The sequence below is a fragment of the Aethalodelphis obliquidens genome, unplaced genomic scaffold (genome assembly GCF_003676395.1).
Source record: "Aethalodelphis obliquidens isolate GAN/ISIS:26980383/991018 unplaced genomic scaffold, ASM367639v1 scaffold71, whole genome shotgun sequence".
NCBI lineage: Eukaryota > Metazoa > Chordata > Mammalia > Artiodactyla > Delphinidae > Aethalodelphis > Aethalodelphis obliquidens.
In genome coordinates, this window is record NW_020838015.1 from 446494 (window position 1) to 471800 (window position 25307).

General features: G+C 40.8%; 1 protein-coding gene across 5 annotated transcripts in view; it reads left to right on the forward strand.

Moving 5' to 3' along the window:
- The window catches only part of SYTL5 (synaptotagmin like 5), a 235472-nt gene that overhangs the window by 86279 nt on the left and 123886 nt on the right, over window positions 1-25307 (forward strand). For all 5 annotated transcript variants that reach the window (XM_027091242.1, XM_027091241.1, XM_027091239.1 and 2 more), the window contains exon 2: window positions 16994-17472. In XM_027091242.1, coding sequence (XP_026947043.1) covers window positions 17354-17472 — 119 coding nt within the window. In that variant the 5' untranslated portion in view covers window positions 16994-17353. The remainder of the gene's footprint in view (window positions 1-16993; window positions 17473-25307) is intronic.

The following is a 25307-nucleotide window of genomic DNA, read 5'->3' on the forward strand; positions in this document are numbered from 1 at the left end:
TGGTCACTAGAGGAAGACTGCGTTAGTTTGAATCTTAGCTCCACCACTTTTGAGCTTTGTGGCACTGAGCAAGTTATTTAATCTCCTCTGCCTTATTTTCTCTATCTGTAATAATATGGGAATAGCAAAAATAACTCAAAGGGTTGAGGTAAGGATTGAATGAGTTAATACATATAAAGCAACCTTAGAACAGGGCCTGGTACGTGGACATGAGTGCTGATGGGTGTCTACAGTCATTATTACCGTGAGCCATAAGGAAAAGGAGTTAAGGCAGGTATAATAATGGAGCAGGAAATATTCAGTCCAATATAAAATATAATACAACATGGACAATAGAACAGGTATGGTTAACTATGACTTGGATGATGTGAAGTATTGTAATGATTTCTTTTGGGCTTTGTATTTGATGTCTGTGACGTTCCATCGTGTCACATAGACATTTTGCATTAGCAGTTACTTTTTATCCCCCCAGAAACCCCATGAGATGGGTATTGTTATTATCTCTACTTTACAAAAGAAGAAACTGAGGTTCAGAGAGGTTAAGTAGCTCAGCTTCTGTAACACAATAAGTAGCAAAGCTGGTGTTTGAACTCAGAGCTTTCTAACTCCAAAACCTGGAGTCCTTGCAATTCTCTACTTGAGCTGTCTACTGGAAAACTATGGGAAGTTTTAAAAATGCAATGCCTCGCTCCTAAACCCAAAAATTCTTTAATTTGATTTTTTAAAAATAGCCTTATCAAGATATAATTCACATACCATACAATCTACCCATTTGGAGTATAAAATTCAATGTTTTATAGTATACTCAGAGGTTAAACGCCATCACCACAGTCTAATTGCAGAACATTTTCATCCTGGGGTGGATCTGGCAATAGACTCCCTGGGATCTTCACTTCAGGGCCAGAGACCCTGTAAGAGTTCTTGAATGGATTTCAGACGGTTTGAGAATGTTTTCTAGGATCCACAGCTTTCATTTTCTTCTTTAAAGGGATAGAAATGCAGCTCAGATAGTACTAAGAAACTAGACCAGTGTGTTCTCAAACTAGACCAGTGGTTTGGGTGCACAGAAACCACTGGGGGCTCTTGTTAAAATTCACATTCAGGGACTTCCCTGGTGGTGCAGTGGTTGAGAATCCGCCTGCCAATGCAGGGGACACGGGTTTGATCCCTGGTCCAGGAAGGTCCCACATGCTGTGGAGCAACTAAGCCCGTGTGCCACAACTACTGAGGCTGTGCTCTAGAACCCACGAGCCACAACTACTGAGCCCGTGCACCACAACTACTGAAGCCCGCGTGCCTAGAGCCCGTGCCCCACAACAAGAGAAGCCACTGCAATGAGAAGCCCGGGCACCGCAACAAAGAGTAGCTCCCGCTCACTGCAACTAGAGAAAGCCTTCGTGCAGCAACGAAGACCCAATGCAGCCACACACACACAAAAAATTGAATTTAGTGGGTCTGGGGTGAGGTCAGGCCTACTTTTATCACTTTGGTTATAGGAGTACTAACATTGGATCCCAGTTAAGTGAAATGTTATCTGTCCTAAAATCCCATTCTTCTCATTAGTAGATATGTGTTATCAAAAAACCCTCAAAACAACTGTATTCAATCATTATTATTATATTTTGAATTTTGTCAGTAAAATATTTGTGGACATTTGTTTTCTTTCTTGTTATATAAGTAACTACAATATAGCCATGACTTTGCCTCTTGTAACAAAAAGCCTAATATATTTACTGGCTGGCCCTCAATAGAAAGTTTCCCAACCCCTAGCGTGGAGCATGGTGTAAGGCCACATCTGAGGTACAGAAATCTTGTTCATCTTACTCTCCACGGTTCCTTACTGCATTTATCAGACTTGGCATTAACAATCAGACTGATAGGAATCCGAAAAGTGAGGGGCAACAAGCTGGCTGTATATACGGATAATCCCCCCTCCCCCCGCCCAGGGGAGCCATCTGGGCCTGTGAGAATCAGCTTCAGGTTTAGTTTAAAAATAGATCTTCCTGGGTTGCAAGCTACTTGCCTGAGTAGCATGGGTGAGTTTCCACAAAGGACCCAGCGTCTTCCCAGCTAGGTCATGTGAATAAGATTTTAGAAGCAGGATGCCCTAGGAGTAATTTGCCATCCCTATAGAGAGTTTGGTTAATTGGGTGACAGTTAGCTGAACGTATGGGTAGAATATTGCTTCTTCTTGCACCAACTTTAAAGCTGCTTGGCACCGAAGGGGTTTGCTCAGAGCTCTGAACTTGCAAGAGCTATTCGACCATGCATTTTATATATATGACATTCCTGCTTATTTTCCAACACTAGCTCACTTTGGCTCCCGTGAAAAAGACCTGCGCCACACTCGTACTAGAACATAGATGACTCTTCAAAATTCTCCTGGCTTCAAGTGGTTTCCTACACCATAACCTATTGTAGAGCTTCCTCCCATATGTCCATCGTGAACTACTGCTCCCTTTGGTCTTGGTCAGTGACAACTTTAGATCTCCTAACAGATAGCTGATTTTCAGGCTATCTACCTACCTTTTTTTTTGGATGCAAGAGCTTGTCCAATAATCAACACTCACTGCAAATAATCCTTGTTACCACAAGGCCCATAACTGTGGTCAGATTTTAATATGCTCTGGGGGGGACAAGTACAAAGTATGACCTTGAAGGAATTAGATTATCCCCCCAAATAATTGCAAGGTTTACTAATTTATATTATTAGAAATTAGGAGAGGGCCAAGGAAGATGTGATATAACACTGGATTGGGCTGAATTTACGGATAGGGTGCATTTTCCAGAGTTTCTGGGTTTAGTGTGGTGCCCAGAAACTCTGGAAGTCATGTAGCCGCAGGTGTTTGTAACAGTTTACTTGAGAGGTTAATTGAAATGTGAACATAATGGTGGCCTCCACTGACTCTGAGTGATAGACTTGACTCCCAATTCATTAGACTCAACTGCGTCTTTCGCTCTGTTGATTATCCCCTCCCCCTAGTCTCTTTCGTCAGCTCATTTGTTTCTCTACCTCTTCTTTAAAAATTATTGTTCCTCATGATCTTATCCCTGGCCCTCTTCTCCTGTGTATTCTCACTTGCATGATTTCAGCCATAATGTAGGTACCAGTAATTCTCAATTAAACCCCTCTAGTGTAGACTTCTCTGATAAACTCTAGTTCCATATTCCAGTGCCCTTCTGGACAGGTCTTTGGTTTTGATATTTGCCTCCTAAGCTCCTGGACGCCAACATCTTCAAATTTTAATTAATTTTTTTCCTCTCAACCTTTTTTATCTTGTATCCTCTGTCTCTGTGAATAGCATTACCATCAACGTTCCTAGGCTTTATCCCAGTCCTCTCGAATCAGGATCTCTGGAGATGGAACCTCAGGAATCTCTTTTTGAACAAACACCATAGGTGGTTCTTATGTACACTAAAATGTAAGACTCTTTGCGGTTCTCCATGCCAGAAACCTCAGTCACTCTATTCCCTCTTCCTCATCAGCCACATCCCGTTGGTAACTGGACCTTATTAGATCATTCCCAAATATCTGCAAAATGACCCTTCGTTCCTTTCCCACTAACACAGCTTTAGTTCCCAATCTCTCCCTGGCCCTCCTGCTCAAGTCTCTTCACTGTCCCCATAACTTCTACTCTCTCAGGCAATCACTCAGTACTGATGTGTTTCAAAACACACATCTAAAAGAGAAATCTGACTGTGCTATTCCTAGGCTTAAAAGCATTCAACAGTTTGATGGCATGCGAGCAGTTTTCAGACTTTTTAAGGTCATGGAGCTCTTTCTTCAAATAAAATCCTGGCAGGAAATCCAACTGATAGAACAGATAAAAAAGCAGGGCTGCTCTGTTTGAAGCAGGGATCGGCGTCACAGGCTTGGCCATGTAACCTACCTTGCTGTGTTTCCTAAGAAACCATTCCCACAGACAGTTTGGAAAACACTGGATAAAGTGCAGGTGCTTTATTTGGACACAAAATTCCTCCCTGGCTGGCAGCCCTTCCTCTCACCTCTCCACCGTGAACTCAGGCCCCAGCCCTGGGATGATTCACTGTTCCCTGGACTAGTCATGTGTACTTGTGACTTTTCACATTTACTCTCTTCACATTGTACAATGACCACTTTCCTTTTCCCAACTGTCCTTTTCTTTGCGTTCTCAAAGCCAAGTTGGCATTTATGACTGTGTTTTTTTGTTTTGTTTTTTTAATGTTTTTGTCTCCACTACAAAATAGACAAGCTCTTTGGGAACAGAGCCCATGCTTTCTTCATCTATGTATTCCCTAGCTCCAGCAGTTTATTGCACGAACATTTCTATGCTTTGTAACCCTTTGTATCTGTTCTTTGCTTTGGTTTTCTTCCAGACTGAAAATGCCTTAGTGAATTAAGCGTTATTTTAAATATACATTTATTAACCACAAAGCCGTATGACTCTACCACTGATTTTTTTTTCCCTGTTCAGCAGTGAAGCATGATCAGTGGATATATGCATTGTGTATCATGGCATATGAAGTTGAGCTAATATGGCTAGAATATAGTTTTGACAGCAATGACATTTGCTGTTTTTTAAACTGATTTTATAAGTAATATGTATTTATTGTGGAAACATGGAAATGAAGACAGTTATAAAGAAGAATCTAAAATACAGCTATAATATAACTAATCAGAGATAAACTTAATATTTTGACTTATTTCCTCTCATTCTATTTTCTATAATATTTAGTTGTGTAGGTATTTCCTTTAGCACATTTGGAATCATACCGTATAAGTAGCTTTATGTCCTGAGTTTTTCCACTTACCTTCATGTTATGAACCTTCCAGCATGTTATCATATGTCAAAGAATCTTAGCATTATTAAAAATCTTATTATTTTAATAAAAATTGTGGCATTTCTAAGCGATTGCTAAGAAGTTTGTAAATTCTTAATAGAAAGTCTAGGAAGCCAGAGAGAGAGACCTTTGGGAATTTTGTGAATTGAAGGGAATGGAGGTATGTTTTTACTGATCTTTTTTAATGACATTGCTAATTTCAGTGTAAGAACAGAAAGGATGGAGAGGTCTAAAATGTTTTGAGCATCTGTTAGGTGCCAGATACTGTGCTAGGCACTTTGTATACATTAATTCATTTTAAGATTCACAACAAACCGAGGAAGTGCATGTTAATATTCCCATTTTACAGATGAATAAACTGAGATAACAAAAACTTAGAATAGCTTGTCTATGTTATCCTCTCAGCGAGTAGAATGAATCCCATTAGTTTCCAAAGCCCCATGTTTTCTACAACACCAACTCTGAGAGGCTACATAGAGCCAGCCTTTGATTCTGAGGGCTTTGTATTAGCATTGCTTACCCCATGGACTGTAAAATCTTCTGGTGACTACAGTTGATGAATCCCTTAAATTACCCCCACCCCTTTGTCCATTAGAATATATGTATTTTTTCTACATAGAACATATATATTTTTTTCCTATTAGTCATTGTTGATTGCCTAAGATATCAACTGTCCCTCAAAAAAGTTTGAGTCTCTACTGCAAATAATGGGGCATCCACAAGTCTTGCAGAAATACTGTGAGGAGGCTTGCATTGAGAACATTCTCCTCTCTTGTTCTATTAACCTTTCATGAGTCCCTGGAACCCATTGGAACCAGTTTTCTCCCAATACCCACCAGTACCCTTGATACTGTTTATAGAAGAGTTTCAAATAATTTACACTTCTGCTGACTGTGCTACCATTTCACTGATTTATGCATCTGTGTGTGTAAAATAATAATGACTTGTGTTCTTAGGTCTTAACAGCTGAGCATTTCAAACCCTGCTTGCTTCTCTTCGTATAGCTAAAAGTGCCTACACTTGTACTGAGCCATTAACAAAAAATAGGGAGTCATGGTACACATGCAGTTTTTCCATTCCCATCAAGAAATGGAAGAATGCGTGATCCTTGATCTTCAAATTCCTGGTAACCACAAGCTTCCATATCCTGTATATGAGGAAGTAAGACATGGGAAGCTAAAAGGGCCACAAATTCTTTGCTACTCCCATTCCTTTGGAATCTGATTCACCCCCTTCAATCTGAGATGGCTTTTGTGATTGACTTGACAAATAAAAGATGGCAGAAATAATGGTAAGTCCTAAGATATCTTGCAGTTTCTGCTTGGGCAGAACACTTGCTCTGGGGGAAGACAGCTGCCATGTACAAAGTCTTGACTACCCAGCGACCACCATGAGGGAGAAGCTACATGTAGGTATTGTGGTCAACAGCCGCAGCTGTGCTCCCAGCCAGTAGCTGACATCAGCTGCCAGTTATGTGAGTAAGTCATCCTTAACATCCCACCTAGTCCAGCCTTCAGGTGACTTTCAGCCCCACCTGCCCTTTGACTGCAGTCTCGTAAGAGATACCAAACGTGTGCTTCCCAGTTAAGCCCAGTCAATCCACAAAACTGTAAAAAGATAAGTTTTTGTTTTAAGCTACTAAGTTTTGGGGGTGGTTTGTTACTGAGCATCAGCTAACAAACATGAAGGAATGATTGTACATGTTGTATTTGGAGCTAATAAACTCCACTTTCATTGAAGGTTTCCAAGGAAATGCCGATCATTAGTCTTCTTCCTACATTTTGTATGATGGAGCCTTCTCTTGTCCTCATATTCTCCCCGGTAATTTTTTTTAATTGACTGAAACAGATTTTTTTCTGTTTATTTTCCATACATCTGCTCTAAGGGTGGCAATATTTAATGAAATTCTGTAACATAGAATTATTAGAAGAAGGTTAACTCTTTGTCTGAGTAAAGAGAAACTACCACAGGTTAACAAGAAGGCATCCATGGTAAGGAGGCCACCATAATGTCCTGTACAGTGATGTCAGGTAGTACATTCCACTCTAAATCCACTAGCAGTGCAGTGGCTGCCACAGAGCTGGAATATTGTCCAACTTCTTCATCTCAAGCATCTGCCCAGAGTTTAGTTTCTTTTTTACACTCCATTTTGGCATACAGCATCACCTCACGCTGAGATTTTTATTTTAGGTGTTCCTTCTAAAATGTCTGATTTTTTTCATCTCATTCATTAGAAGTCTGAAATGAGTCTTATAAAGCTAAAATCATGGGTTTGGCAGGACTGTATTTCCTCTGGAGGCTCCGGGGAGAATCCATTTCCTTGCCTTTTCCAGCTTCTAGGAGCTGCCTGCATTCCTTGGCTCATGGCCCCTTTCTCCATCTTTGAAGACCATCACTCCGACCTCTGCTTATTTCATCACACTTCCTTTCCTAACTTTAACTGTACTGCCTCCATCTTGTAAGGACCCTTGTAATTACACTAGGCCCATCTGGATGATCTAGGATAATTTCCCCATCGCAAGATCCTTGACCTAGCCACATATGCAGAGGTTCTAGTGACGAGGACATGACCATCTTGGGGGCCATTATTCAGCCTCTCACAGATACCTGAGCTAGACTAAGAGGCATTTAAGCAGATACCTGTGGATGCTTAGCAGTTAGAAGATGAGGGGAGGGGGAAAGTGTTCCAGGCAGAGAGTCTTGCAAATTGGAAGATCTGGAGGTGAAGAAGACCATGGCTTCTTTAGAGGAATGAAGTGTTGAGTGTGGTTAAAGGATAGATATGAGAGAGAGGGATAGGCAAGAGTCGGATTCTGAAGGGTTTTTTTTTAAACCATATTAAGCAAGTTTGAACTTTTAAGGGCAAAGGAAAGACACTGAAGGATTTAAGCATAGGAGTGACAATGGTCTCATTTGTGTTTTGGAAGAATCTGATGTAGGAGAGCGAGAATGGAGGTGGGAAACTGTGATGCTGAAGAGTCAGGGTGGTATTACCTATTTCACAACATGTCTAAAACCAAAATCGATTATCACCCACCCAAACCGGCACATCTCCCCAACTTCCCTGTTGCTGGCAGTGTCACCTGTATTCTTCTAAGATCACATTTAAAAAATTATTTTTGGCTTCTCTCTCTTTTGCTTCTAACCACACCTTATCGCTTCTTAAAAATTTTAAAGACATAAATAATATATGATTATATGAACATGTATAAAATAAAAAACAATATGTAAATAAGCCCCCTTTCATCTCTTCTCCAACCTTTGACAATCCAGCTACCATCTTTATAGGCAACGTGATTAACAGATCAGTATGTATCATCCTGTGCCTTTACCTATACATTTACATGTATTATATGTGTGTATAGTGACCGCAGTACATTACATCCGTATGCATTTAAAAGCATAAATATCTTTCTGTTTTCAGCTAACAATGTAGCTTAGTTATTTACATGTCAATACATATTTTTAAATACCTCACTTCAATATGGTACCATGATATTACTATAACTTGAGGCTATTTCCGAATTTTCACTCTTGATGATTACGCTGCAATGAATATCTCTACATTATCCTCATATGTACACACAGGTATTAATTTTTCTGCAAGATAGATTCTTAAGTGGTCAAAAACATTCAAAACTTAATTTAAAAAACTTTATTGAGGTACGATTGACATAAAAAAGCTGTACGTATTTAATGTATACAACTTAATGAGTTTGGAGGTAAGTATACATCTATGAAACCATCACCACAATGCCGTAAACATATCCATCACCTCCAGAAGTTTTCCCACATCCAATTTATGTATGTATGTATGTATGTATGTATGTATCGTGTATTTACGCTAACACGTAGCAAAGTTTTAAGTAAACAGCACCGTATTGTTAGCTGTGGGCCCTGGGCTGTCCTGTAGACCCCTAGGAGTTAATCATCTAGCATAACTGAAATCTTGTACCCTATGACCAATTTTGAAAAATTCAATTCATCCTCTAAAAAGGTCGACAGGAACCATAAAGGCTGTGAGATTTTACCCTACTTTCAAGCTAAGAAGTAGGCCTGTCACTATTTTATGTTTGGTGATTGAAGACACACACTCCTGGGTCATATACAATGTATTTTATTCCTCACAGCGACTCTCATGAGCTTCACATTTGTGTTGGTTCCCCTTGCCCGCAAGTGCCCAGGTGAAAATTGTGCATGCAGTGAATTTGCGTAACAGCTGAAGAACCCTGAACATGTATCCAAATTTTTTACAGTGGACTACAAGCAAATCTGCCGTCTGCCCTTGAGGGAGAGTTTTGCTTTATTAAACAAATTGTAAGCAGATCTTCCCTTTGCTCCAGAGAGAGACATACTATGTCTTCTACTGGTCGCTCTGCAAACATTTCTGGAAGGATTGTCCAGAACAAAAGGCCATTTAGTGCCTCTGCTCACAAGACATGTAAATATGGAGGAACCCATGGAGAATTCTCTCTCAGCTAAGGGTTGAACCTATCTCCATTTCCACCAATGGGGCATGAGTATGCCCATTTCCACGCACCCTCACCAAACACTGGATGATAATTGATTTTTGTTTTTTACATTTTCATAACCTAATAGGAAAACTAAAAAGTGTTCTCCTTGTAATTTGCATTGAATGACTAGTGAGCTAAATAAGCATCTTTTCATGTTTATGTGAATTGCTTGTGAATTGCTAATACTGTGGGTTACACGTTTTTATTTTTGCCCCTTATTTTACCGGTTTATTTTCTTGTAATTTGTAGGAGCTCTTTATATTTTCTAGATATTAATCCTTTTTCTGGTTTATATGGAACAAATCTTATTCTCCCAGCTTGTCTCTTGTTTCTTTTCACTTTATTTATACTGGCTTCCTTTGTACAGATATTTACAGTTTATATATGGTCTGTTCTGTGACACTTTTTCAGAAATACAGAATTGTATAGGTCTCGATAGTTAAAAAGCATGCAGGGGAACTACCAGCTATTATGATCTAAGTGTGTCTTCGAATTTTTCTTTCAAATCTTTCTCTCTTGAATTTATTTAGGTTCTTTCCTAACCAGTTTTTTTATGTTAAGATAAGACAGTCTTCTCTTTAAAAATATCAAAATACATGATGCCAAGATTAAGAACCAATAATGGTAAATATCTTTTTCCAGACTGAGGGTTCTGTGAAAATTCATAATGAGCATCAGAGCATTAAAGATTCTGAGAAGTTGTGGGGTTCTGTTGTTCCATGGAGGCCCTGAGAGGCAGTCACTGTCATGGTTGGAAGCAGGGTCCTTGAAACCAGACTGTCGTGAGTTACTTACTGACTGTATGACTTTGGGCTTGTTAATTAATTGCTCTCTGTCTCAGTTTTCTCATCTATAAAATGGGGGTATTAGACTTTATTTTGCGAGAGGGTCATAAGGATTAGTTGAATTATCTAAGTATTAGCTGTTGTGGGACATTTTGAGGATGCTGTTCCTGGAGCATCACTATAAAGCTGATGGTATTGTTAGTTGAGCTTCCTATTACTGTTTGGAGAATCAATACCATTTTGAAAAAAAATTCAACTACTGCACTCCCATGGAATGTGCCACACAGACTTGTCCACTTGAGAAGAAACCACTCTATTGAAAATAAATGCCTGGGCTTCCCTCGTGGCGCAGTGGTTAAGAATCTGCCTGCCAAGGACTTCCCTGGTGGCCCAGTAGTTAAGAATCCCCCTGCCAATGCAGGGGACACGGGTTCGAGCCCTGGTCCGGGAAGATCCCACAGGCCGCGGAGCAACTAAGCCCATGTGCCACAACTACTGAGCCCAGGTGCCACAACTACTGAAGCCCGCATGCCTAGAGCCCGTGCTCTGCAACAAGAGAAGCCACTGCCATGAGAAGCCTGCACACCGCAACGAAGAGTAGCCCCCGCTTGCCACAACTAGAGAAAACCCACGCGCAGCAACGAAGACCCAAGGCAGCCAAAAGTAAATAAATAAAAATAAATTAAAAAAAAAAAAAGAATCTGCCTGCTAATGCAGGGGACACGGGTTTGAGCCCTGGTCCAGGAAGATCCTACATGTCGTGGAGCAGCTAAGCCCATGCACCACAGCTACAGAGCCTGCGCTCTAGAGCCCGCCAGCCACAACTACTGAGTCCGCGGGCCTAGAGCCCGTGCTCCGCAACAAGAGAAGCCACCACAATGAGAAGCCTGTGCACCGCAATGAAGAGTAGCCCCCGCTTGCTGCAACTAGAGGAAGCCCGCACACAGCAACGAAGACCCAATGCAGCCAAAAATGAATAAATACATAAATTTATAAAAAAGAAAATAAATACCCGCAATTCTGTAGCATCTGCCTTTGAGTGTCTCAGCTTGGGATTCATAGCAAAGGAACTATTCATTTCTCTCCTCACAGCATCTTTATCCCTCTGGCAGTTCTCACCGCTTGACAGACATGTGTAGTCTTGCCTGCTCACCTATTTGAAAGGCACTCCCAAGTGAATTTTGCATGTGTTATTTAGCTGGTTTTTCTAAGCACCTAAACATCCCTATAAATGTGCTGAAAATCCATCTCACTGTTGTGTTGTCGCACAGTAACAGGCAAACAGGAAGTTAATTTTATTTGTATTAATTTCATCCTAAGAGCACTTTCAGAAACATTCTATTTTTATTTTTTTTTCAGTTGGTATGTAAGCATGTTTTATTTTTTTAAAGAAGGATTGTATGATACACGTTGTTCAATAAGCTGATTTTTTAACTTGACATATAGTATGCATATTTCCACCTTAATAAATATATTAAGTTATATCGGTGTGCCCATTTCCTGTTATCTGACATTGTTTCTAATTTTCAGCTCTCAAGCAGTGCTATGGCAAATCTCGCAAGTGTCTTACTAGTTCCTAAGGGTACATTTTATACTTGGAATTGGTGGGTTAAGTTCCTGCCCTTTTGTGGTGGATTTTAAAATACTTTGCAGTTTTGTTTTTTTTTTTGCGGTGCGCGGGCCTCTCACTGTTGTGGACTCTCCCGTTGTGGAGCACAGGCTCCGGATGCACAGGCTCAGCCGCCATGGCTCACGGGCCCAGCCGCTCGGCGGCATGTGGGATCTTCCCGAGCCGGGGCACGGAGCCGGGGCACGAACCCGTGTCCCCTGCATCGGCAGGCGGACTCTCAACTGCTGCGCCACCAGGGAAATCCAGTTCCTGCCCATTTTTAAACATGATACGTGTTGCCAAATCACCTCCAGTGGTAAAAGTCTTGGAGTTAATGTCCTTCATATTGCATTAGAAACAGTTGCCTGCAAAACAGCTAAGTTATCATGGTCTCCGTTTCATAACTATTATAGTCCCTCTGGCATTACATTTTTTAAAATGAGCATGTTATTGTGGGGTCTTTTTGTGACTAGCTGAATTTATAACTAAGTAACAGTGCAATGAATTTTTTTTTGTCTGTCTCATAATCTTCTTAAATGATGGAAGAAGCATAGCTAAAAACATTCTTCACAAAGATAAATCTTGGGATAAGACTGGGTTATAGCTTCCTTAGCAGTTATCACTGTGTATCTTATGGTTATTTTGTGAAGACGATAAAATGTATAGAGGATCATTTGTGACATGTCATCCTTCCTAGAGGTCTTGAGATATAAATTACCCACCTGAGATTAGGAAATGTTATTCAGTCATTTAAAAAATAATTTATAGTTATTCTAATTTCTCTTTTTTTAAATATCTTTATTGGAGTATAATTGCTTTATATTCTAACTTCTAATGCATTTTCCTGTAGAAAATGATACACAGTATCTCAGTATGTTTGAGCTGCTACAACAAAAATACCATAGATTGGGTGGCTTAAACAACAAACATTAATTTCTCACAGTTCTGGTGAGGGCCCACTTCCTGGCTTTTAGATGTTGACTTCTTCCTGTGTCCTTACAGGGCAGAAGGGAGGAGGAAGCTCTTGTCATTCATGAGGGCTCCACTCTCACGACCTAATCGCCTCCCAAAGGCTCCACCTCCAAATACCATCACATAGGGGATTAGGTTTCAACATATTAATTTTGAGGGGACACATAATGTCTATAGTGCACAGTGTAGTTGTCATAAATATAATTTTGAAGGCTTTCATTTACCATTATCACTTTCCCCATGTGTTTCCTTTCAATTTTTTAATGAAAATTTTCATACATAAAGAAATATTGAAAGAAGTACAGTGAACACTCATGGACTTGCCGACTGGGTTCTGCAGTTGTTAACATTTTGCCATATTTGCTTTATCTCTATAGTTAATACTTTTGAAATTATTTGAAAATAAGTTACAAATATCACACTTATCAACTAAATATTTCATTATGCATCTTCTAAGAGTAAAAACATTTTAAACAATATTCTTATTAATAACCACAATATCATTGTCATACTTAAAAGAGCTAGTAATTTCATAATATCTAATATCCGGTCCCTATTCAAATTTCCTCATTGTCCTAAGAATGTTTTTTTATAACTCTTGTTCTAAAGGATCTAATCTAAATAATCAAGGTTTACGTATTGCATTTAGTTATTTGGTTATATGGCTCTTTGGTCTCTTAATCTACAATAGTTCCTCCATCATCTTCTTTTTTTTTTTTATATCATTGACTTGGAAATGTGTTGGCCAATCCAGAATATCAAGTACTCCCATTTTATATTTGTAAAACTCACTATTTTTAAAGCTGCATTTCAAGTACCCCATAATGAGATACATTCAGATATACCCTTTCCTTTGACTAAAATACCAGCCCTCTATTAATTTTAGGTGTGTGTTACTCAAAACAGATGCTTTTTAAGAAACTTATGTTTTTGTGTGGTGCTGTGAGAATTTTTGATCATTGCATCTTGTGTGGCCCCGAGCAGACTTCATGACCTGTCCTGAGCTATCTATGCTGAAAGGCGGCAGAATGCAAACCATCTTATCATCTTTTTAAATATTTTAGCTCAGTTCGGCAAGGCTACTGGCCAGAGAAGGAAAAATCTGTATCTGAAATGTTAAAGGAGAGAGATCTGTTTAAGTGAAGGTTTTGAAGAATAAAATAAAAATGAACTCATCTCTCCTGACTAGTGTTGGGTACATTTAACTAAAAGAATGAGACTCACCTCTAGATAAAATGCACTCGTGATTATTTTCACTCATTTTTTCACTTGATTAAAGTGTGTACATAGTGGGTAAGGGATTCAACAGGAGGGGCTATGAACTAGCTGAAAACAGGCACCCAAAAATGGTACACACTGGGACTTCCCTGGCGGTCCAGTGGTTAAGATCCCAAGCTTCCAATGCAGGGGGCACGGGTTCAATACCTGGTCTGGGAACTAAGATCCCACATGCCGGAAAAAAAAAAAAAAAAGGTGCATACTTACGTAAGCTCATCACAACCCAGATGCTGGTCCTCCAAAGGCTCAGAAATGTGATTTGGTCAGCATACAGAGAACGGATCAGACATGGGTTCAAAGCAGACACAGAGGGTTCCATTGGCAGGACCAGGACATCCATTCCCTGAAGGGAGAGCTCTAGGGGAAGCCAACTTAAACCAGAAGTGTCCAGGAGGAAGTAAAACTCAAGCAAGAGGAAACAGTTGTCTGCTCTGAGTGATTCATGACATGAAAATTTGTCAGACTGAAGCCTCATCACCCAACATGGAACGTGTACTACCAGGAATACATAGGTTATTTTCATTTTGAGGCCCAAATGCTTCTGCTCTGGTCAGAGTCTGGATCTAGCATCTAGCTCCTTGGAACTCCTCTCTCTCTGGCCAAGCTTACTGTCTCCTCTGCTCCACCCTGTATTTCTCCAGAAGGACTGGATGACCATCATGTCCATTCCATGTTAGTAAAGTATACTCACAGTCCGGTCCTGGCTTATGGAGGAAACATCCTGATTTTCCTGATAAAATTTTAGCTACTTCTGATCTCCTTGGTCACTCATTTATAAATCATCTCTAGCAATCCAGGTATAGATGGGTAAAAATCCATTTAGGGCTAATTTTGTTCATTAAGCTCTCACTGACTAATTTCATTTTTCTTATAGCCATGCTTCGTTTCCCATCTTCTCTGTCACCTTCCTGTGCTACCCCCTTGGTGTCACTACTCCCCTCCATTTATTCTCCTCGTGAGTAGACTCTTGGAATTTTAGAGGGCAGACTTGCATCAACTTAAGTCCGAGGCAAGGAAACCCATAAGCTTCGAGTCAAGCATTTTATAGCTCCCAACCCTTTAAATAAATGCTAAATACAACTCTATAGAATATTCACATAGGACATTCTAAATCTGACATTTCAAATACAAAATATGTCTTAAGTGAACCTGGCTGTGATGATAAGGTGTTCGTTAACTGAGTTACCAAGTGCTTTTTCTATTTCTGCATGAAACCAGATGAGACACACAAGGGTTAGAAAAACAGCTGTGGTCTTTATCTGAGAGAGACCACAATTGACAGTGATGTAAAAACCAAACCTTTCTATGTCTGTGGGTCTATTTCTGTTAAATAAGTTCCGTTACCAAAGGGGAAGGGGCGGGGGGAGGGATTAATTAGGAGGATAGGATTAACATATACACACTACTATATATAAAATAGATAGCCAACAAGGACCTACTGTGTAGCACAGGGAACTATACTCAATTTTTTGTAATAACCTATATGTGAAAAGAATCTGAAAAAGAATACACACACACACACGCACACACTGCATCACTGTGCTGCACACCTGAACCTAACACGACATTGTAAATCAACTATACTTCAATTAAAAAAAAAAGGAGAAACAAAACAAAAACTCCAAACCTTTCTGAAGAGCCCCTTTTACTCTTAACCTTGTTGTTTCCTCTTCATGTCAATCTTGGGGTCCTCTGGGCCCTGTAGCCTCTAGAACTTTGGAGATGGAGGAAAGGACTGGAGTGTATTTAGAGAGTCTACACTCTCTGAGACCTAGCCAGTTTCCTCCAAGGGGGATAGCTCTTGGTCTGTAGGAAGCAGTTCAGTTCTGAGTCATTTCAGCAAAGTTCTGGTTTTGTTATACAATGTAGAGAACAAACATAGGGACTTTGGAAAGTTAAAGAGGCCCTGGACTAGAGCCTGTCCTTTCAGGTCTGAGAATTGGAGTCAACCTGACCTTATGGTAACTGGGAGGTCCCAAAGCAACCTTTGAGTAAATATCTCATTACCCTTAGAAACCTGGCTAGAACCAACCAAACCAAGTGTAACCTGCATACGGATTGTAGTTCAGAGACCTGAAGGGAAGCTGAGGAACAGTGTCATGGGATGATGCCAAATCACAAAACCCCGTAGGTCACACTAAGAGCCATCGTTCTTAAGGGGATGCGCAGAGAGAATACAGGTAGCAAGCCAGTGAAAGAATGTGCCCAAGAGTTAGTATGATGGAGAGGGCCTGGTGAGCTTATGTTGACAAAGGGATAGTTTTAAAACATCTATTTGGTGGTATGTTAATACAGAGCTGGGCTAACTCATGAACAACCATGTACATCGTAAGATATAAACCTATATTGAGAATAAAACATCACCCAGTAGTTGAAGTTCCTGTGTTCTCTCTGATTGCATCTCTCAGAATTCCCCATGAATTTCCTTATATTTATACTCCAAATGTATGTGGTCCTAAATTAGATGTAATGTCTTTGAAAATTATTTCCTTCATGCATATGCTATTATTCTGCATGAATTCTTCTGCAACTTAAGTTTTTGCATTCAACATGTTTGTGAGAGAGATTTAGGTTGATACGTGCAGCACTGATTCATATTTGTTTTGCCGGCGATGCTTTTTTATGTCGTGGTCCTAGTTTTGGGGAGGGAGGGAGGGAAGGCGTGATGGAGCCACTCAAGGGACCTGTCCTGTGTCGACAGTCCAGACTGTGCTCTTAGAGTCCCAAAGCGGTGACCCATGGATCAGGTGCAAGGGTGGTAAACGGGATCTGGCTGGTAGAGGAAGCTCTTTATAATGGAAGAAGCAGAATTGACATAGAGAACCTGGAATCAACTAAATATAAGTACTCTTTGATGGTAATAAATACAATAAGTATTTCATAAATGCATGTTTACTGATTAAAAAGTGTTTTTTGAGTTAGGCACATCACTGTTTCAAAAATTAGACACTCTTACAAGTGCTCTGAGGAAAATGGCCTAATTTTCCTCTCCTTTGTTTTTTCCACCTTTGCAGTGTTTTCTGGATTCTGTCCCAGCAGATCTGTTTCCTGCTCTGTAACTTTCTGGGTTGACGTTGAGCATCATTAGGGAAACTCAGCTACCACTGGACTGTACACCACCACGAAGGCTTTGGAGATCTTTTCAGTTAAAAGAAGAATGATTTTCTTGAAATGTAATCCCAGTGGAGCTTGTTTTCTGTGTTGCCTGGAAGAATCCCTACCTACCATCAGCAGTTCTTCAGAGACCTTATAAAAGCCTCTCTACATCAAGCAACTGAGTGACTCTGGGTTGTTCGGGGAGACCTTAAGAATTGTGGATATCAATTCACCTGGAAGATTCAACCACTGCTACTCAGAGCTACTGCTGAAATACCATGTCTAAGAACTCGGAGTTCATCAACCTGTCATTTCTATTAGATCATGAGAAGGAGATGATCCTGGGAGTCCTAAAGAGAGATGAATATTTGAAAAAAGTAGAGGACAAGAGAATAAGGTAATGTTCTTTTGTCTGCCTTCCTTGACTGTTTTCTGTTTGAAGCAATTTAGATCAGAAATGGGGCAACTGCAACCACATTGGTGACACGTGTTAGTCAGTGACTTCGTAGATTGCAAGCAGTAGCACAAATATTAGAAAACATCTTTGGCGCTTTATCATTTATCTAGAAGGAAGGATGGGATTGAGCTGTAAATAGGTTGATGAGAATGTCAATTTGCCAATGACATCATAACTCATAGGTAAGTGGAAGGACTGCTCAGGTTTGAGAACCAGCTCTGGGATGTACTAGTTGTGTGACCTTGAACCAGTGACTCAACTTTTCCATGCCTTGGTTTCCTCATCAATAAAACAGGGAGAATAGTAGCACTCATCTTATAGGGTTGTTGCAAAGATTAAGGAAGATAATGTGTAGTGCCTGGTACTTAAGTGCACAATAAATGTTAACTATTATTTATTTATAACGCCTTTCTTAGGTCAGTCTTAGTGGGAATTTGCTTTGACCAGAGCTGGGAGAGGAAGGGGATCTGGAAAGTGAAAAGTTCCCATTGTATCCCAGAAATCATCTGAATTTCTTGAAATAAGTTTCTGTGTGAGGAAAGTTGAGTAATGTGGGCAGCGTTGAGTTTCACATCCGTTGTAGGCAGGGTTGATATTTAGCTGAATCCCCAGGTGTGACCTCATCTGTCTTTCAGCCAGTATCCATTCTGATTGGTTACGTCATCTGTTCTGAATGATCAGAGCATCATTCTGATTGGTTGCCACATTCATTCTGTTTGGTTGCTGCCTGTCGTGTCCTGCTTGTTAACTATATTTGGTTAGGGCTTCCCTGGTGGCGCAGTGGTTGAGAGTCCGCCTGCCGATGCAGGGGACACAGGTTCGTGCCCCGGTCCGGGAAGATCCCACATGCCGTGGAGCGGCTGGGCCCGTGAGCCATGGCCGCTGAGCCTGCACGTCCTGAGCCTGTGTTCCGCAGCGGGAGAGGCCACAACAGTGAGAGGCCCGCATACTGCAAAAAAAAAAAATATATATATATATATATATATGTATATATATATTTGGTTATTACGTCTCAACTCTGAGTAGAGGAGCCAAAGATAAACAGAGTTCCCTTCTTAGGCACTGCCTACTACTGTGCAACGTGTAGCTTTTGTACATCACGTGTCTACCAAAACTGCAATCAGAAGCTTATGTTTGTTTTACTTGAGGAGAAAACTCATCATAAGATTATCTTCACATGTTGCAAAAATATTCAACGTGCCTAAAGGAACTAGGATCCTTAGAATTGGAAAGATATTGAAATATTCTTATTTCATAGTGAAGAGCTCAGAATTTTTATTTCCATCATTTCAAGGTATTCCGCCAATCTTAAAGGCTTTGATTAAAATTATTGCACTTTTTCTGTGCTTAGAATTCAGGTGGCAATGAAATGCAGTTAATAATTTTCAAGAAATCAGTAATATTTTTGGCATTGGTAGTCCAGTCATGAAAAGTGACTGAATTTTCTAATGGGCTGCAAAAAGTTATATTGTTTATGGGGGGCAAGGTACAAAGCAATTATTGATAACATTCTCAGGTGAATTCAAAATCACCCTGTTTAGGAAAAAACAATTTAATAACCAGATCCCAGGAAAGACTGAAGTACAATGAGCAGGACTTTGTTCAGAATATTTGTTCCTGTCATTCTCAATAACTATTAGTAATAATCTATTACACTCTTTCTTCCTTTTTCTCTATCTTCCCTTGCCTTCTTTCCTTATTCTCTGTAACAATTGTGTCATATACAATAGAGCTATCAAGAATAAAGCTGTTGATTTCTTGGCTCTTTTAAACATTTAGAGGATAGCAGAAGAAAGGCTTTTTACAGATCTAAGAGATACTTTTATAGAAAATAGATTCTTTTTTGAAAGTGGCAATGTCTTGTTCCCTTCTTTCATAACAACACTGACTAATATTTAGTTCGTGCATTTTTTTTCTGCATTGTCTCATTTTGTTCTGAGCTACCAAGACAGGAGCCCAGGCCAAGTGACTCAAGGCTCTGCCACTCTTCACAGCTTCCTGTACGGAGAAGCCACGCCAAAGTGGGTGGCATGGGTTTAGAGTGCGTTGCTGTTGAATCACCCATCTACGTTCGTTGATTCAAATCTTAGTTACACCATGAAGTCTTCGTGTCACTTTAGACTAGTTGCCTCCATAGATCTAGGTTCCTCATTTGACAAAACAGAAATAATAACATTAGCTACCTCGTTAGGCTGTTGTAAGGATTAAATAAGCTCATATTACCAAGAGCTTAGAACAAGGCTGGCCTACACTAAGCACTTAATAATCGCTGGCTAACATCATTAGGCTTATTGTTGGTTTGTGTTGCTCTTGATTTATGAGTTGTTGTGAATACCATCAGTGCTCCACTCCGATCCTTTTGAGCCCCTTTCTTGGATCTGTGCTCTCATCTCCCAGTTTCCACGTGCTTTACTTCTAAACACTGGCACCTACTACCTTCTTTAGAGGACTACCTTTGGGTGGCTGGAGTTGCCCATAGGAGTAGAGAGCCACAAATGCCAGATAAACTTGAGTTTCTGTCCCTACTGGGCCGCCCCGGGCCAATGGCTGATGGGTACAGAAACCCTCGCCTGAATGCAAGACCGACTCTACAGTGCAACTTCTGCTTCAGGGCTCCCCATGGGATCATGCTGAGACTGGCCTTCAGGTAAAAATCACAGTCTTCCTTAGTCCCCCTTCTCTTCCCTTTCCTGCCTCCCCTACTCCCTTATAGATTCCTCCTGAGAGCATTTCAGAAATCACTTGCACAGGTATCTACATCTCTGAGTTAGCTTCTCAAAAGCCCAAGCAGGAGATTTGGCAGACCAGTCAGTGAACTTAGTCCATTTTCCTTGATATCCTCCAAAATCATCAACACAAAGAATTTATGGTGTAGCAGATTTTACTGCAACTGTAAACATTCGTGCTTGCTATTACAGCCATTGTTTTCACTACGCTACAGTGGTGTAGGTTGACATTTTGTGGGAGTCTGGAGGAATAAGTAAGCTATTATGGATAAGATAGAAATTGAAGGAATGGTTTCACAGAAGAGCTAACATTTGAGCTCAGCCTTGAAATGGGAAAAGGATGTTGACATTGGCAAGTATAGATCAACTGTGTTTCAGCTGTTTACCATGACCCACAAATTTGCCTTCAGATTCCGCTAGTAAGTTTCAGAAGGAAGTGGAAGCCAAAGAAAATTTTTAAGAATTATGATGATTACTAAGAAGAAACTGATCTGGAAAGTTAGTACATTGGAGTTTGGGAAGCAGTGGATTTCTTGTTTGTTTGTATATTTATTTGCTTGAGTAGGTTGTCCTTAGAGATAAGGAAAATAGAACAATGAAAGAGTGTAAAAATGGTATCAAATCAACATTTTAGGCCTGTTGCCCAACTGTGCTCCACAGTCCGTATAGCCACTGAAGTGTGTGGCATTAATTAAGGTGGTGAAGCCGAATCTGGCCTCTGTACTCCGACACCTAATTAAATCGCGGAGACAGAGTTTTGGGTGAGGTAGAAAAGAATAGCTTTATTGCAAAGGGGGGCACAACGGGCTAACGCCCTCAAAACTATGTGTCCCAATGCAGGGGGTGAGGGTAGGGGGTTTGTGAGGAGTTTTATAATCGGGGGGCTGGGCTGCTGATAAGGAGCAGGGTGCGTGCAAGGCCTGCATTCCTTCAATCCAGAGATTATCTGGAGTCCGGTGATGATGGGTGAACTGTGACCTTCTCTGGAACGAAGAGTGCTTCATCAAGTAGTTAACATCTTCCATTTGGTGGGGGTTTTAGCTCTGCAGAAGAGCTCAAAGATATTGTTATGTGTATCCCTTTAGGGGGAACCAGGACCCTGCCCCAAGGCTGCACTATTGTGTCTTTGAACTGTCTCTGCATCCCCTCCCTTCCCTGATTAGCAACTGTTTGAAAGGCTTTCCGTGCCCAGGAGCCCCACAGAGTCCTGCTCGGTTTCAGTGGGACTGACCTCTAGGTGCTTCTGAAGGTGCTTTGCACCCAAAGGCACATGAAAAGTCTGATAATTACCTCCAGGCATGAATTGTAGGCTGGGAAGAGACATTTGCCAACTACCAGAGCATTCTAGGTTGATCCAAGAGGCTCAAATATATTTATTCTTCTCCTTCCGACTAAGAAGGAAAAAGAGGTAGGAGATATCTAGACACAGGTTTCAACTATTAGAAAGTAAGTTTTTAAGATATTCTCTGTGAAGAACAAATCACTTAGATGTATTGATGGCTTTAATGCAATGAAGAAAGAGGGAGGAACTGATGCAAAGAAAATTGAGCTATCAACAGTAATTGCAAATGGATAAAAATACTGACCATTTGGAACCACAAAATAAAAATCTTTATTGATCATTTTGTTCCTTAGGTTTTTCTAACTTTGGAAGAACTCAGCCTAACAAATATGAATACATGCCACATAGTATCTCATTAAAAAATTCTTACCCTACTTGTTTTTTCACACCTAAAAACAAATACTGTTCAATGTCTACTTTGTGGTATTGGCCTATATATAAGAAATCTTCAACTTAAAAGTGACTATGTTACCGAGTCCAAGCTCACTCTGCTCGCCGCACAACAGGCCAATAAATCGGGAGACGAGGTGTTGAGGCAAGGAAGACGACTTTATTTGGAAAGCTGGGCATCTGAGAAGATGGTGGCCTAATGTCCCAGAGTACCATCTTATCGGGGTCTGGATGCCAGTTTCTTTTATAGAACAGAGAGGGGGAGGAGGTGAGGAAGTAATGTAAAAAGGCCATACAGTCTTGCAAAACATCTCCTGATTTGGCCAGCCTCAGAGAGGGGATGTGTTTATTTCTTCTTTCTTGGAGCCATTCACAGGTGGGCAGGGTCAGAATGTTTCCCTGTGAGCTGAACAAAGGCACTTTACTTTAGTTTAACATTCAGGCAGAGGGGCACGGTTCCCCAAGGGAGGCCATTATGTATGCTAATAGCTATAGACAACATCCTTTTGGTGATTATAGTAACAAAAAGCAGCAGAGAGCAAAGGTTAAAGTAGAAGAAACAGATCCAGCCCGGAGTCAGATTTTGTTCTTCCCTGTTAGAGCTGTTCATTTCAGCAGTTCATCTGTGGGCTATATTGTCACTTAGAGGCTGTCATTTCCATTTAGCCGCAATGCAGGAAAACGTATCTGGCCTTATGTTCTGTTTGGCACCTCTTCTTGGGCTTGTGTCAGTGGTGAACTCTGTTGGTTGTCTTACTGTGTACATTTCTCTTTTCTTCATCCCTACCCAAAACTCTGTTTTGCTCAGCTCCAGCAATGGATTTTTTAAGACAGTCCCTTGACTTTTTTAGGATAGTCCCTTGACTGGGATTCCTCTGCCAATTATTATTGGTCTGGTGGTGGACATGAGACCAAAGATGACCCACTCAGACATATATGGCCTGAATTTATGGAAGGTTCTCTTTCTCACTGGATGGGTTCAATGAACCATGTCATCCTGGTTGCTGCTGAGTATAAAAGCCAGCACAATGATGAAGCGGAGCCAGTAGGTTGGCAGAAAATTATTGTCAGCATCCTGATATGCTAGAACCTGCCACACTTCTGGCCTTATTCTTTAAGCAATATAATATATTTCAGTGTTATTTATAGCAGTTTGGATCAGATTTTCTGTTACGTGCAGCCAAAAGCATCCTACAACCCCCAGAACTCAGGAGTAATCAACATTTGTTGAGCGTGTTCTATGAGCCAAGCACTCTGTATTCATTGTTAGAATAATGGAGGTGAGCAGAGACACAATCTTAATGCTTGTTGGGTCCATAAACATAAAACAGTTTGCAGTCATGGATCAGGCTTTATCTATGGTATAAACCAAGGGTCAGCAAACTTTCTGTAAAGGGCCAGATAGAGAATGTTTCAGGCTCTACAGGGCATATGCTCTCTGTTGTGACTATTTCACTCGGCCTTTGCAGGGTGCAAGAAGTAATATGTAAACCAGTGGATGTGGCTGTGTTCCAATAAAGCTTTATTGATAAAAACAGGCAGTGGGCTGGATTTGGCCCAAGGGCTGTGGTTTGCTGACCTTTGGTGTTGAAAACACCACCTTGGTAAGTTCTAGCCTTGGGAATAGCTGCATACACCTGAAAGCTTGATAAGCCATCTTGGGGAGAAGCAGGACATTTATAGCCTAAGAGAGAAGATGGAGTTGGACTAGAAGCCATCAGCTAATAGAGGTAGAACATGGGCTTCTGTCTGGGAGGTTAGATGATTTCACAGGGTCCTTCCACCTCAAGGAGAGTTTGATGCCTCACCCAATTTGTAGTGGCTCACGTGCTGGACAGCTTCAATGTATTTCATTGCCTCTGTAGAAGAACAACAAAATGATCTGGAGGTATAGAAAATAGCAAGAAATAGCAGGAGGTTCTGCACAATTGCAAGGGACAGATTACAACTCCATTTTCCCAATGAGGTAAGAAGTATTAATTTCCCTATTTATAGGTGGGGGAACTGAAGTGCAAAGTTAAATAACTCATCCGAGATCGCACAGCTAGTAATTAAGTAGCAGAGCTGTGATTTGCATTCCCCACAGTCTGGCTCTAGAGCTCACACTCCACTCTTAGGTCACTTTTAACTTCTGAGTGATATATCTGATCTCTCAGGGGGGCTAGAATAAAAGAGATGTCAAACTCCCCAGAGCCTTCCTCACGCCGGAGAATGGATTACTCAATTCACAAATGGATACTCATTTAATCCTCATGTCAGCCCTGAGGTGTATGTACTATTATAATGTAGTATAGCTGTGGCAACTGAACCTTAGATTAAATAATTTGCCCAACTGGTAAAGATGAGAGCCGAGATTCTCTCATTCCATTTTGCTTCCTTTTCCTCTGTGCTGGGATGCTTCTGCGGTAACTGCACCCATTCCGACCCTGTTGAAAGCCCACAGCTTTACTAATAGCTGTCAGAGAAATGGAGCAAAAGAGAAAACATTTCTTTAGCCTGGTATTTACTGAAAGCTCTGACCTGTAAGCTGTATAACACTATCTAAAGTTATTACGACTTTTACTGAAGCGTTGCTCTCACACAATAAAAACTGACAAAGAGTTCCTTATATTGTTCTACCCTTTATGCTGACTGAGAACCAAAGTGCAAGCGTATAATGATTCGTTCCACACAGCTAGCCCAGCTGAGACGGGCCGCCAAGCAAACCAGAGGTTAGTATCATCAAGAGACCACAGAGATCAGCCTGGGAACTGCCATCCACCTTATGGCTTTGTCTTTGGGTTTGATTCCATCATTTTACAGCAGGATGGGGGAAGAAAGAGAAGGAGGGAGAAACAAAAGGGGAAAGTGCATTTAAATTGGCTGTTTGGAATCCTGCAGATAAGCTAAATATTTGGTTCAAATGGATCTGAAGCGATTTCAAGAATTATCCATTCACCCGGCAAGTAAGGGCGACCAACAAGTGCCAAAAACAATATCTTAATACCCTACAATTGTTTGATCTGTGGGGCTGTTTTTTCAAATCTTATCACTACCACCAAGAACAGAATTGGTTTGACCTTCTCAAGAGCGTAGACTCACTGTCCCCATAAAACACCAGGAGAACTATTAGAGTGAACTTCTAGTTTGGTAGTTTTTTCTTCTTATTATTACTTTTTTCGCGGTACACGGGCCTCTCACTGTCGCGGCCTCTCCCGTTGCGGAGCGCAGGCTCCGGACGCGGAGGCTCAGCGGCCATGGCTCACGGGCCCAGCCGCTCCGTGGCATGTGGGATCTTCCCGGACCAGGGCACGATCCCGTGTCCTCTGCATCGGCAG